Source organism: Trachinotus anak, unplaced genomic scaffold (assembly GCF_046630095.1).
Source record: "Trachinotus anak isolate AG129_WGS33_773 ecotype Australia unplaced genomic scaffold, CSIRO_AGI_Tana_v1 ptg000023l, whole genome shotgun sequence".
In the NCBI taxonomy this organism is placed as follows: Eukaryota; Metazoa; Chordata; class Actinopteri; order Carangiformes; family Carangidae; genus Trachinotus; species Trachinotus anak.
The window spans coordinates 2,930,178-2,945,427 of NW_027273874.1; the positions used below are offsets into that span (position 1 = coordinate 2,930,178).

General features: G+C 41.2%; 1 protein-coding gene across 1 annotated transcript; it reads left to right on the top strand.

The window, feature by feature from the left end:
* The first annotated feature begins 230 nt into the window (after positions 1-230).
* On the top strand, positions 231-14,607 carry mmp14a (matrix metallopeptidase 14a (membrane-inserted)). Its single transcript, XM_071459434.1, has 10 exons — positions 231-623; positions 8,998-9,146; positions 9,389-9,511; positions 9,610-9,917; positions 10,014-10,175; positions 10,572-10,711; positions 11,174-11,312; positions 11,472-11,622; positions 11,825-11,940; positions 12,294-14,607. Exons 1-10 carry the CDS (start codon positions 540-542, stop codon positions 12,611-12,613), a joined length of 1,692 nt encoding a protein of 563 aa, XP_071315535.1. The 5' UTR covers positions 231-539; the 3' UTR covers positions 12,614-14,607.
* The last annotated feature ends 643 nt before the right edge of the window (positions 14,608-15,250 follow it).

The window sequence follows — 15,250 nt, forward strand, 5'->3', positions numbered from 1 at the left end:
TTATAATGTGTACTTAAGTAAACAAAAATATCTCAGAGCTGATCCCTCCACTGGTGTTATCTGTGTCATTAATCGTTAGGCACCCTTGGAAAAAAAAAAAAAAAATGACGTCTGCACATCTGGAGGAGGACCCAGAGGAAAATCCATCCACCTCTCCCTCTCTCTCTCTCTCTCTCTCTCTCTCTCTCTCTCTCTCTCTCTCTCTCTGACCACGTCCACACACTCTGCAGACAATCCCACTGCAGGAAAAAAGGAAGCCAAACTATGAAGCTTTAGTCGCCAGCGGCTGAACATTTGTCGCAGACAGCTGATGATTTGTCGCCTGTTTTCCACGCTGCTCTGAAGGAGTCGCTTTTGTGTTTCCACGCAGGATCCGGTTTTTCTGCCACGTTTTCAGAAGCACAACGGAGTTGCACCGATCGATATTGTTTTGATTTTTTTTTTTCTTCTCCCCCCTTAAGGACGGCGGGACCCGTGTTGTAGAGAGTTAGTTCTCTAAACTTATTTTTTTGGGGGGGCGGTAGTTTGCAGATCCGAGAATGCTGCCCCAGCTCCTCACAGTGGCCTGTGGTCTCTGCTGCTTTGGTTTTACCTCCGTCACTGCAAATGTCCTAAAAGCCGAGGTAAGTGGCGTGAAAAACTGGGCTCAATGACTGCTTTAAACCATGCATAGGCATATGAGTACATTTTTGTTCATTTATGCAACAAGTCATGCTATAATGTGTATGTTCCTTTTTTTCAATATGTAAGTTTTCCACAATATTCCTGCTGTATGCTATAGTTCACAAGATTCTGGAGCAGAAAATCTGTTTGTTTGTTTTTTACACCAGTCTCATGTTGTTGTGTTTTTAAGCTCACAGGAAAACTGGTTTTACTGTTATCTGTAAGGTTTTCTCTAATCTTGCAGTGGCAAGGGAGGAACTGTTTATATCCCCCTCATGTTTATTCTCCCTCCCTCAAACATTCCTGATCTCTGTTTTTCCTCTGCTAAGAACTGTTTAAAAGAGTCCAGTAGAAGATGTAACAAGAGATGAAATTTCATCCAGAGGAAAAAAATGTCATGAGTCTAAACTTTAGTGGCTTAAGGAGGAGGAGGAGGAGGAGGAGGAGGGAGGGGGGACGGGGGGTCCAGCCATGCAGGGGCAGTGTGCAGTTTAGAAAGCCTCAGCTGAGCTGCTTTGTTCTGAGAGAAAAGGGGGTAGTGGAGGTGGTGGTATGGGAGGGGGGAGGAGGTTTTCATCCGCCTGTGTAGACTACACAGACAGGAGGCCGGGAAGTTGGTCTGCCTTCACAACAAGCCGGACTCGAGGGGCTCCATCTGGGAGACGTTAGGCCTCAGGCTGTGAAGAGACACTGAAGCGCAGTTTAACTCTCATCTAAACAACAGATTTTGTCATCGGGTCTCGTGCAGCTTCGCAAATGATTGGTTACGAGCACCCTGGGCGCCTCCAGTCTCGGCCCATTTTAGATTTGCTCTAAATGTAGTCTTTCATCCCTCGCCCTGCAGATAACATCAATAACAACAAGTGGTCACAAGTGCATGGAAACATACAAGGTGTTTAATGTGATCATTTACAGCACCGCATCGGAAACAGGTCTCATTAAGTCATGGTGTCAGGAAGTGCAGATACGAGGTCTTTCTGTCACAGGAAACTGCAAAGAGCAAGAGGTCCATTAGCTAGAACTGCAGAGTGACAAAAAAGATTGTAGTTTTAGGAGGACACAGGATGCATGAAGAAATGAAGGAGGACCTTAGTCACTGACCACAAGTTGCTGGCGTGTGAGTCAAGCCAGACATGGCGGATAACTCAGAGAGTCAGACAGTTTATAAGACGCCACAGGCCGCTGCCCTCCTGTGGCGAACACACCGACACGGTGATGAACGTCTGTAAACAAAGTGAGAAAACATGAGTGTTTACTGCAGCTGTAGGATAATATATCTCTGACATCCCCGCAGCCGTGTGGAGGCACATCAGATCTAAAGTGAATGCCTGGTCTGTTGATTCAGGTTGTGCCACACTGTTTTATCTGTGATGCTGTCAGACCTACCAGACAGGCCTGATGCACAGGGAGGATAAGCCTTAATTATGGGCTCAGGATTACATCACCTGAGATCTGCACATGAACCCTGTGATCAACAGATAGACTCGTCTGTGTGTGGACAAAGTAGACTAAACTTGGGGACAGCAAAAACAGGGAAAACAAAGACAAAATAACAATTTCATTAAACAATGTGTAATTTACGTTGATAGAGGTCAGTCTCAGGGGGGTTGAGAGGATTGAGCAAGCAGAACTCAGATGGAGAAACTAGCCTTAGAGGAATTTTGTGGTTTATCAGTGTTGCTCAACATCTGAACATCCCTCTCTGACTTGGCTTGGACAAACTAAACCTACTTAATCCATGCTGAGTGAAAAGAGAGCTCCACCAAAGGAGAAATGAGTTCTCAACTATTCTCTGAAAAATGAAACCACTTCTGGTAAAGCTGAGTACCTTTGTACCCTCCCGCATCTGTTTTCAGTCTCTAGTTTTTGCCCTGTCTAACCTTTTTCACTTGAATAAAATGCTTAGTCGGACCTTGTGAGTAAAGGAAGTGGGCAGCAATGAAAACAACAGGGTCTAAAACCGGATCTCTCCATATCTGGCTAAAAAAATTTTGGAGATTTCCCGTTGCCGTCTGGAGACACATGTCTCGTGATCGCAGCGGAGGCTTACACATCTGGTCAAAACACATCTGGGTCCAATTCTCTGTATCTCAAGTAGAGTCGCTGTTGATGTAGCATCAAAGAAGAGCCTTGCTCAGGATCTGGTACACGCTGCTCTGACAGGCAGCGGCTGTCACTTCAGACATGTCAAAAACAATCGGCTGCTTCGGCCTTAATGAGAAACCGGTGAACTTCAAGGGAGAGAGGCAGCTTATCTTTGCCCTGCAGCTAAGAAAATGGTAACAACCTTGGGAACAAAGAGGACATCAAAGAGAGAAAGTTTCCACTGTGACGATATTAAGTGTAGATCCGTGAGTCTTTGTCAAGATAGATACATTTCTACCATAGTTTGGACCCAGATTTACATTTGAGCAGTTTTTGTCTCAGGTGCTCAGATGGTTGGATTTGAATGAGGTTGAAATCTTGGCTAAAGACTTGGCCAATTTCCTGTAGTGGACATTAACTCAGTACATTTATTAAGTACTTCATTCAAGTACAGTTTATTAGATTTCCATTTAAATACCGTACTTCTACTAAGGGAAATATTGTACTTTTTTACCACACATTTACTTGTTAATTTCTACTTCACAGACTCCATAATTGACTTACAAAATAAATGACTACTGTGGATTATAGAAAACAGTGCATGATCATAACAAAATTCAAAGAGTTGACAAAAGCAATCACAGCTCAGTGTCTACTCACTTCCTTTTTCTGGAGCTTTCAGCTACGTCTCACGGCCTTCATCACCGGATGGAGTTTACTCAGTTGTCAAGGAGATGGCTGAGTTTTCATCACGTGACCCAAGTTATAGTTATAATTATATAGTTATGGCTCCAACTCAGCAAACTACACATTAAGATTAACCAATGCGTCATTAATGGTCTAAAATGTGATTTATAATGAGTACTTTCACATTTGATACTAAAGGATACTTTGCTGTCAATACTGTTAATGTTTTTTTACTTTTTTTCTATGTGGTGTTGCTGCTTACTTAGGGTCTAAAAACTTATTCCTTCACTGCAAAACTGTCTATGACACAAAAGCAAGAGATTTTGTGAGTTGAACAAAGGCTTTACATCCTGTACAGCAAACCACAGCCGCTATCCTTTGACCCTTGGTTCAGATAAAGGAAAACTCCCTCAAACAAACCTTTAACAGGCAAAAAGCAAGACCAAAATGTAAACACAATCCATTACAGCTGAAAGTACTACAGTTAAACATTTACATAAGTCGAAGTTTTATCAGCTAATTGCACTTTAGAATCAAAAGTAAAGCACTCATTGAGCAGAAAGGATCATTACAAATTAGTATTCATTGGATAAGTGGATTTTTTACACAACTCAGCAACTCCAATTGTCCCATTCAGTAATTTATAATAGTAAATAAATAACCAAAGTATATAAGTATACCTTAAGTGAAGTTTATTCAACTATGCATCATATTTTATAAAAAATATTAATCTGCAGCTACAGTAGCAGCTACAGCTTTCATGTGTATTGAAGTAAAAAGTAAAATACACTCTAAAATGTAGTTCTGTAGTATAAGTATACAGTGACGTGAAATGCAAATATTCAAGTAAATTACAAGTACCTCAAAACAGTCATTTGTACTGTCCCACAGTGCAGTGAAGATTTTTATCAGTGTACTGTTGGCAGGCTTCAGTGTAATGAGGCTTCATTACGCAGAATAAAACCATCCAGTGGTTGTATTATGTGACCAGTTTGACCCAGCAGAAGTGTAAATGTAGAAAAAATATCACACTGCGCTGGTGTGAGCGCAAAGCGAGTCAGAGAAGCCAAGAAATGAAGGTGATGTGAGATTCAGCCCCTCATGAGCAGAATTCTCTGTTTTTTCCGTTGGCACCGAGCGAGAGGAACATCTGACTCAGTCCCTCAAATTTAAATTCAGCCATACTCCTCTAACTCTCCTTTCTCCCTGCTTTTCTTTTACCACTCTTCCTTCTAATGTCTTTACCGCTCCTTCTCTAATGTAACTCTGCACTTTAGATCATCTTCTGCTGTCCTTCAGCCTCCTGCCTGTCCTTTTTCCTTCCGTCGGCCCTGCTGAGATTTTAAAGACTGCAATTAAAGTATCCAACTCATTTCTAAAGCATGAAAAAACAGATTTACACTAAAAAGGCCGTCGTTCTTTCCAAGAGGCAGTTTCCGGTAGCCTTGTCATACACAAAGCAATTGGGCAAAGTCACATTACTGCACTGCAAAATGTATACTTTAATGTAGCTTTGTGCACAGTTACACCTTTATCCCTGTTTTAGTTCTAGTTCCTTTTAGTAGGTATTGTATAAAAATATATATGATGCATTTAATGTCAGTTTTACTTCCTATGAAAATGTCATCATCCCTTTTTTTTACCACAAATCTATAAAAGCAAAGGGGATTTTTTTTTTTGTTTGTTTATAACTCTTGTAGGAAGTTGTGGTCGGTGGAAAGCAAATTGCAACTCAGCGTCATGTGAATATGAGTAAGAGTGCGTGACAATAGATGGCACCTACAGCATGTGTCCTGCGATGGGTGACACATTGAGACATTGAGACATGCTGCACAGCACCTTCGTCCCAGTTTTCAAGAATTACAAAAGTTAGAAGCTGCCCTGAAGAGCACTGAAAGCTTGAGCCTCACTGTGTTTCAGGTTGTTTGTGGCCACTGAACATTTGTTCAGGAATATGCACCATTAAGGCACAATGTCACCTGACATTTAAAAAAAGTTCAATTTTGTGCTTATCTGTTCCCAAATGTATTTGTTTAATCAAATAACCACACAGTAAATCTGGGGCCCAGCACAGAAAAGGCTGTCCATGTTGCACAGAGAGTGGGAAGAGTGGGGTTGAGGATTGTTTTCTTGATTAATAGATTTAAAAAATATCAGAAAAAGGCGAAAAATGTCCATCACGGTTTCTCCAGAGCCTAAAGTAACATATTCAAATTGCCTTTTCTGTCGAACCAGTGATCAAAAACCTAAAGATATTCAGTTAACTATTATTAAAGACAAGGAAAAACAGCAAATCCTCACATTTAAGAAGCAGGAACAATAAAACATTCACCTTTTTGACTTAAAAATGACACAAATTATTAAAGGATTGACAAAAATCCAATGAATTAAATGTTTCAGCTCCACATATAGCAGTAAGGTCACAGTAGGGTCAGAGAATCTATGTATACATCACACAGCTCCACCGAAACAACCTGTTTACATCACGCTGGTTGTGTTTCACTGTCTGTGCATTATATGTTCAGACCTCATGTCACTGCACACACACTGCACACAGACCCAGGGGTGTGTTTACCAAACCAGCAGCCAGCCCTTTGACCACACATGGCTGCGTAGCGAGCTACCCAGCTACTCCGAGGCCAACAATACCGGCCATGTACAACTCTCAATAAATAGAAGCTTTGATGGTGGCTGCTGGGAATTCCAGGGAGGAGGGGTGTATGCTGGGATACCTGGCGTCCCAACCGGAGGTGGTGGTGGTGGTGTGTGGAGTAGTTTGGGACTAGGGGAGAGAAGTGGAGGTCTTGACGGTGTGGGGGAGACTTTTTCATGGGAGTGTTTTTATAGAAGCAGACGCGTCACCACACTGGAGCCACAGGACACACTAGCAGCACTCAGCAGAGGGGCAGAGAAAGTAAATTTGGTCGGTGTTAGAGGCAGATTGACTCAGCGAGAGTCAGGGGATAAATTAAATTAACTAGATGCTTGAATAATCCAGAGAAATCTTGAAGAAATTGTGAATACAGAGACGGGGAGTAGGGGGATAAGCTGCCTCTCTGCAGGTCCTCATAAGTGAACCTTGTTCTCTGGCCTCTCTGCCCACCACATGACTAACAGTAGCTGTGTGTGCACACAGGCAGTCTATGGCCAGGTAGTCCTGTCCCGGTTTGCTACATTTCCATCCCTCCCCCTGCTTTTCCCTTCACTAGCTTGAAGAGAAAACCAGCACAAATGGTGGAACAAGAGAGATATCTGAGGTTAAGATGACGCTAACGAAGGAATTCGGGGTAATTCCACCAACTTTAATTTGTGGTTGGGGATGAAAATGTGTGTTAACTTCGTGTGCGCAGAGGGATAATTGGAAACACACACTTAAAGATGCAGTTAACCCTCAACATCACCACCAAGGGGCCCAAGAAATGAAAAGATGGATAGCACTCTCACGTGGATCTTTTTTAAACGTGAAGCTACAGCTAACAGCCAGTTAGCTTAGCTTAGCTTAGCTTAGTATAAAGACTGGAAACAGGGGGAAACAGCTAGCCTGGCTCCATATGATGTTAAAAAAAATATGCCGACCACTTCCTCTAAAAGTGTACACTTAAGTTTTTGTACAAAATTAACAGATATAACATGTTAATTATTCAGCTTTAAAGGAATATTATGCAAAAACAATCTCCTGGTATTTATCTGCTGATCTAACACTCGGAAGAAAGTGAATAAAATGTCAAACTATTCCTTTAACAGCAGCTCAGTCCAGTCTCAGACCACCAGCAGCAGGCAGTGGAAAGAATAGGCTGGCCTTTCATGTGTAAAGATAAATAGTGGTGGTTTTGGTTGACATGAGGACAGACGGAGAGAGAAGGGGGAGGAGGACAGACAGAGACAGCAGCAGGAAGATCTTAAACTCTCTGAGGAGCCTCAATGTTGCTGAAAATGTTGCTTTTTCCAGCGTTATGACCGCCAGTTGTCTTTGGCTGCGAAAGTCTAGACAGCGTTCTGGGTCATTGTGACTAAAATGACATCAGTGTTTTCAGATTGTGTGTTTTATTTGGCTTTCAGTTCCTCTCTCATCCCTCCTTATGACCCCACAACAAAGTTTCCCGTAACGAGCTCAGCATAAATCAGGGGACGTGAGAGGGGTTGGTGTTAGCTTTTAATAAATAAACAATAAATTTAACGTGCTGAGTTACCTCAGTGTGTGTTGGCTGCTGTAGGTTAACAAGTCAGCTTGGCACACAAAAACCCACACACCCTTTGTCTCCCTTATTCACTATACAATCTGTTACACATCTGAGCTCAGAAAAGCAGGTCATAACAAGCACTGAAAGTTGCCAGGAAGAAGTCAAGGACCCACAAGTCCACACAAGTGGCCGATCCCCTCTTTTTTGTTGACTAAGATGTTTTCCAAGATGTTTTCGCGTTGTTTCTGGCATCTCTGACTAAGACCCGCCTGGGTGACTTAGAAATACAACAGAAAGAAAGAAAAAACAATTATGTTGCAAAACTTCCAAGAAGTGCTTGTCCAACCTCCAAGCCTCCTCATTGCATTTTAGCAGCTAAATGTCATTTCCTTTTTGCTTTTCCTAATTATTTTAGTTGTTTGTATGTTGTATTTCATGGAAATATAAAGTGTTGTACCAAAACTTTTGTATACTGAGTGTAGGAGCCACGATGAGTGGGTTTTTTTTAGGGTTTAAGTGACTGTATATTTAGATTTTGTTGTTCCAGATGAGAGAGACTGCAGGCAGCCATATGCAGTGTTTGTAGCATACCCTCCTCCTCTTCTGCATAAAGTGTCTTAATCTAGTGTCTCTTTCATTTATTTTGAGACACAACTATGGAAAAGGGGGGTGTTGACTTCATCAGAATATCACATTTTCTCACTTTTTTAATAAGATCCTACATATTTGATATTTTTTGTAAAAGCTTCAGTTTTTGTTTCTCAGTTTATTGTACAGGTAAAAGTCTAAGGTTATTAAATTGTTGAAATCTCCCTGACTAAAAGAAAATACTGATATTTGTACATACTTACTGAATGCACATGATGCCAATAGGGAGGTTTCTCATTATTACATCAGGTACTTATATGCACAGTGTAATTTGTGGTTTGAAAATGTGGGATCAGCAGAATATAGTTCACATTTGCTTTGACACGTTTTTTGCAGAGTATACAGAGTCGGCTAGTTGGTCTGGAGACCTGATTTTGGAGTAAACATGGTGGAATTGCAGTGTCTCTCTCTTAGAAGCTTTCTCTTAGTGGAGTGAAAAGAGCTCTGTGAGAGCATTTAGACTGTCCAAAGCTAAAATACTCAAATAGCAATGCATTTAATTAAAGATCATCTATAAGATCTCTGTCTGATGACTGATAAAAGAAGCTGTGTGTAATGGAATCATCATGTCATGTCTTATTTAGGTAATAACATCCTGTCTCCGGTGGAGCTATCTTTGTTTAGCTTAGTTCAACAGAAAGCAAAGCATCCCACAAACAAAAGTCTCAGTAAGTATCTTAAAATAAACACATAATTTACTCTCTTTCTTTTTGTCCATCTCTCTCTCTCTCAGGCTTGGCTGCAGAAGTTTGGCTACCTGCCTCCAGGTGATGTCAGAGCCCAGGCCATCCGCTCGCCGAAGTCCATCGAAACAGCGATAGCAGCCATGCAGAGTTTTTACGGTTTGACTGTCACCGGCTCCATAGACTCCAACACGTTACAGTGAGTCCTGATTGACTGCAGTGATTTAATAATAACTGCTTGGTTTTATATCATTATCTGTTAATATATAAAAAGTTATGGATTCAAACATCTGGAGGTCATTTGATGACTTGGGGAAGATTGCAAGACAAACTAAGGGAGTCTAAGAAAGCAAGGTTACCACTCACAAACAATGTGCCCTTCAAAGCAGTGAAAATGTTTTACATAGCTGAAAAGTGGGAATTTTATTTTGCTGTTGCCAGGGCGATGAGCAGGCCACGGTGTGGTGTCCCTGACAAGTTCGGCCCGCAGCTGAAAACTAACCTGAGGAGGAAGAGATATGCCATTCAGGGTCTGAAGTGGGACAAGTCTGAGGTGACCTTCAGGTCAGTATCACACTCAGGACACCTTTACCTTCACATACCTACTTTCTCACTCCAACCATCCCAGCCCTGAATCCCTACGTTTCTATTCTTTACAACAGCATAGAGAACTACACCCCTAAGGTCGGAGAACGAGCCACGTATGAAGCCATTCGAAAGGCCTTCAAGGTGTGGGAGAGCGTGATCCCGCTCACCTTCAGAGAGATCCCCTACAGCCACATCAGAGGCAAGGTCAACAAGTACGCAGACATCATGCTCTCCTTCGCAGAGGGTTTCCACGGGGACAGCACACCGTTCGATGGTGAAGGTGGCTTCCTGGCTCATGCTTACTTCCCTGGACAGGGCATTGGGGGAGACACACACTTTGACCTTGCCGAGCCTTGGACCACCGGAAATGTCGACCAGGGAGGTAAGAGAAAGAAGAGTAGACGGTGAGAGGTAGATCTACAGACAAACCAGAACAGAGCGAACTAAATATTCTCCTTCTCCCTCTCTCTATTTGAAGGTAATGATGTTTTCCTGGTAGCCGTCCATGAGTTGGGTCATGCTCTTGGTCTGGAGCACTCCAACAACCCCTCAGCCATCATGGCCCCCTTCTACCAGTGGTTTGACACCGAAAACTTTCAGCTCCCTGACGACGACCGCAGAGGCATCCAGGCAATTTATGGTGGGTTGGTCTCCGGAAAGAGTTGGAAATCTATTGGCAGCAGATATTTGCAGAGATGTTCCCAATGAAAGTTTCCAATAATGGTCTTGTGACATCTTTTAGTATGGAAATTATAGATTATACTTGTGCAGTCTGGCAATCCAACAATGTAGCAAGTCCTTGAAAGCCCTATGTCCTTTCGACCGGGAACAGTGCACTTGTTTGAAGTGTAATAATGTTTCTTCAGAGCCACGTTATAAAAATAAGGTAAAAGCCAATGAAAAAGCTGAGAACAGTGACTTGTAAGTGTTTGGGTGTTTGAGCATAAAAGTTGAAGAGTGTGTACAGAACTTTGTAGGTTGGTCTTACTGCAAATGATCCATCTCTCACTTCTCTCTCTCAACACCTTTACCACAGGAACCAAGTCTGGGGCTCCCCCTCCTCCTCCTCGACCCACAAAGCCATCCAACCCTGACAAGCCAGATCATGGCCCAGACATCTGCGAGGGACACTTTGACACCATCGCTGTCCTCAGAGGGGAAAAGTTTGTATTTAAGGTACAGGAGACCTTTTTTTCTCAAACTTTCCCAAGACCAAATTGTAAATATCAGCAGGACAGAGCTGGATTGTGCCTGTGCTGTGTTGTGTAGTCGCAAGTAGTGGTGTTTAACTAACATGGACCTGTAGACGAAAAATGGAATAACCCTGGCTAATTTTGCCTTATTAACCTTTTAATTATTGTTTCCTGAATAATATGATCTGGGCTACAAGCAATGATTGTTTTCATTATCGATGATTGGTATCCGTCAATTCGTTTTTCAATTTATTGTTTAGTGCCTGGTTTGACCGACCTATGGTACAAAAATATTCAATTCACAACCATATGAAACTGAAAGAAGCAGCAATACTAGAAACTCCAGGAATAGATACAAGTAAAAACAAGAATTTCTTGGCACTAATATGAATTAAATTAATTTTAAAAATGTCTAAAAGGCAATGTAACTCTATGTGTTTTGCAGGACAAGTGGTTTTGGCGTGTGCGTAACAACAAGGTGTTGCCAGGTTACCCAATGCCCATTGGTCACTTCTGGAGGGGACTGCCTTCAAACATCAACGCCGCCTATGAGAGGGATGATGGGAAATTTGTCTTCTTCAAGGGTAGGTTCCTTTTGAGATTAGACTGAAACCAGATGATGAATTTCATGTGTTGACTATAAATGACTGGTCCTCTTTGATCTCCTCTCTCCTCTGATCCTTCATCCTTTCTGTTTCTCCTTTCTTATGTTTCTTATGTTTTTTTTTCTCTTCTATCTCCAGGTGACAGATACTGGGTTTTCAGTGAGTCCAGTATGGACAAGGATTCCCCCAAGAGCCTGAAAGACCTGGGTACTGGTCTACCCAAAGACAAGCTGGATGCTGCTCTTTTCTACACACCCACTGGACAGACATACTTCTTCCGAGGCACTAAGTGAGTCTGTCGCTAAGTGTCACTTAGATTTCATTTTCTTTCTTCTTTTAGTTTTAGCTAAATTCAAATATATTGAGTCTAAAAAATATCAGAATCAGCCTGAAAAACTGCCGGTTGCAGAATTGTGGAATATAAATGTTACGTTCAGATTATTTTTTTATGCCATGGATGTGTAATAGTTCTCTCTTTGTGTCATTTGCAGGTACTACCGGTTCAACGAGCAGACTCGCACCGTGGACAGCGGTTATCCAAAGCCCATCAGCACATGGAGCGGAGCACCTGAAAACATCAAGGCTGCCATCATGAGTGAAGATGGATGTAAGTTTCCCTTGTTTTTAAACTGAGCATTTAAATGTCTGTATTCCAAACATTTCTTCTGGTTTCTGGTTCTCAAATGTGAGGATTTGCAGCTTTTGTTTGTTGTAAGTGATAATAAATTGGATGTTTTTGAATTTTGGCATTTTCAAGACATCGCCTTGGGCTTTGGGAATCTGTGTTGGACATTTTTCAAAATTTTCTGGCGTTCAGTTGGTAGAAAGATTTATCTATTCGCTGAGAACAGTAAAGGCAGATTGGATGATAATAAAAATAATCATTTACAGCCCCTGAAAATCAGCTGTGTTTTTGTGTTTTGAATAAAAGCACTTAACTTCTGATTCCATCTTCCTCAGCTTACACATATTTCTACAAAGCCAACAAGTATTGGAAGTTCAACAACCAGTACATGAAGGTGGAGTCCGGCTATCCCAAGTCTGTGCTCCGTGACTGGATGGGCTGCGAGAGCGAGGAGCCCAAGAAGGGTCGGGAAGAGGAGGTGATCATCATCGAGGTGGACGAATCACAGAGCGGGGCCGGGCCCGTGGCCGTGGTGATCCCTCTCCTGCTACTGGTGCTGGTGGTCGTCACTCTGGGAGCGCTTTTGTTCTTCAGGAAGTACGGGACGCCTCGACGCCTCCTCTACTGCCAGAGATCCCTCCTGGACAAGGTGTAGACAAAGCGACGGGTGATTGACAGACTGCCACAGAGGGACAGAAAGAGAGGGGGAGAGAGAACGAGGGCCGGGTGAAGATGGAAACTGAGAGGGGGGAAGAAGTGAAGGAGGAGGAGAGAGCAACAGGAGGAAAAAGACAGAAGATATGGGGGATAGAAAGGGGACGATGTGTTCAGGTTTGGGTGGTTTGTATGTACCACAAAAGAGGAAAAAAAAGAGAAAGGCCCTAGAAACTGAAATCAGGAAAATGTGTATTTGTATTTTAACTATTTACATGTACTGTTCTGTGTTCAGAGATTAAAGAACATACCCACAGTCTCACATAGAGAAGGGAACTTCACAAAGACTCTTCATCGACTGCCCTCCCGCCTCTCCTCTCTCACATCCCAGGTATAAAAAAAAAAAAAATCCCCGTTTCCTCCCTTCCTCTTCTCCAACTGGACGACTCCAGCTGAACTGCTGTCTGATTCATTAGTTTCCCAACCAGAAACTTTTGTTTAGAAATCTGTGTTTCTGTTTGGGTTTTACTCAGAAATTCATCATCTCTGTTGAGAGTTTTTGCTCTGGAATACATTCATTGGGGGGGTTTTTTTGGCGGGAGTTTTTAAATTTGTTGTTTCAATATGACATTTTCTCCTAAAGTTTTAAAGTTCGGCCAAGCAATATCACCTGTATCTGTTTGATTTTCTTTCTACCACTAAGTAGGGCTGGGTATCAAAACTCAGACTTGTTTCTACTGCCAGAAATGTGCCCACAGCACCAGGTAGTCTAGTCAGATTCATCAGATCAAATAGCTCCAGATTTAAATTACATTTTGCTGACTTTAGACAGTTTCAGTCCAGCAAAGCACTCGTACTGTTGCTTGTTTTCAGACGACATTTAACATTTGAGAACTGTGGCTTCTTTTGTTCATGTCAAAAAGGAGAAAAATGTTCATATTTCTCAAAGGAAGGTACTGAAGTAAGTCTTGTTTTGCTACTCAGGTATCATATCCGCACTAATTCAGAAAATTTTAAAACAATACCCAGCCCTGCTACTAAACACCAAAGATGACCATGTTCAGTTTTAGTTATTGTTATTATGAGCACATCCCTTATGCAAAGTATTAGTATTGATCAATGCAGACTTTGGATTTATGATTGGTATTTGTTTAACCAGAATTATGTCCACAAAAGTCAGACTTTAATGAGGCTGCTGGAGGGGATTTCTCCTTTTTTTTTATGTCAGCACACAGCCAGATTGTGTAACTGCAACTTCAGACACTCAGACGTGCAGGCAAAACTCTTCTTTCAGTGCAAGCAGTCAGACGGGAAATGTTGTTTTTTGTTTTGTTTTGTTTTTGTTAAAACGTGATGATGACAGTTTTGAAACATTCCAGTACATTTCTTGTTGAATTCGAGCAGAGCTGCTTGTCCAAATGTGTCAGTAAGCGGTACAGCTTCCAACAATATGGTGCAATTTTTAATTATTATCGTTGTTATGGGAAATTGTTGTTATTATAAGTATGGTTATTGTTATTATTGTTCTCCTGGTAAAGTTATAATTTTTTTTTTTTTTTTTTTTTGCTTTTGTACATTGTCATTTGGAGTCCTGCTGGACAGAGGCATAACGTGACAATGATGGAAATGAATCCCAGTTTACACTCAGCGTGTGGTGAATTAGATCAGATCAGAGGGTAAATGTGAGGTGAGGGAGTTTCTTTTTATTCTGAAACACCCGAAATTACCCAGACGTTGGCACAGAATAACAAGCAATGCTATTTATGAACTTTGACACAGATGGTGCTCAATGTTTTTTCTTTCTTTTTTTTTTTTTTTTTTTTTTTTACTCAAATCAAAATTGAAGGTGAATTCGTTTAGTTAATAACAATGATAATGGTAATGATATTTATAATGATGATCATATCAATAAAATGCAATGAGATTTTTTTTTCTGCCTGTTTTCACTTTTGTATTTCAGTAGATAAAGTGAAATTAAACTATTTTCTACAAACAGTCATAACATTCTTTTTTATCCTTTCAGAATCTTTTCACCAGTGTCTTAATTCACACACACACACACCTTTTCACACTACAGACTACAGCAAAACATTAAATGCAAACATATTTTTTGTATATATATATATATATTTAAGGGAAATGTCTCTGTAACACACTATAGTCAGTTGTGTAACTCTTTACTTTAATCCCCTGATTTACCATCTATAAGCACTATGTGAACATTTACAAACATTGTAGACAAACAAAACATTAAATATCATAACTAAAAACATCACTAAAAATATCACTGTCTTTGTTGACATTTTGGAGATGGCACAGTTTTCATTTTGGCAGTTTCACATAATGATGACCTGGATTGAAGCCTCAGTTTAGTGGCTTTGATTGCGACAGTGTCCCAGCAACGAATACTGAAACCATACAATGTTGTAATCTTCATAATGTAACTACTCTGACAGTTCGTATCCATAAACTAATACAATGTCATAATGAACTGACACCATTTTTCAAAACTGGAAAATTTATTGGAGGCAGAAGTGTTTGGAAACACAGTTTTTGGTGGTGGCGATGACCTCATCATCCATCAGGTCAACATCTGCAATTTTTTCCACTTTTTTATGGTTCTTAGTTTCTTTTCCTC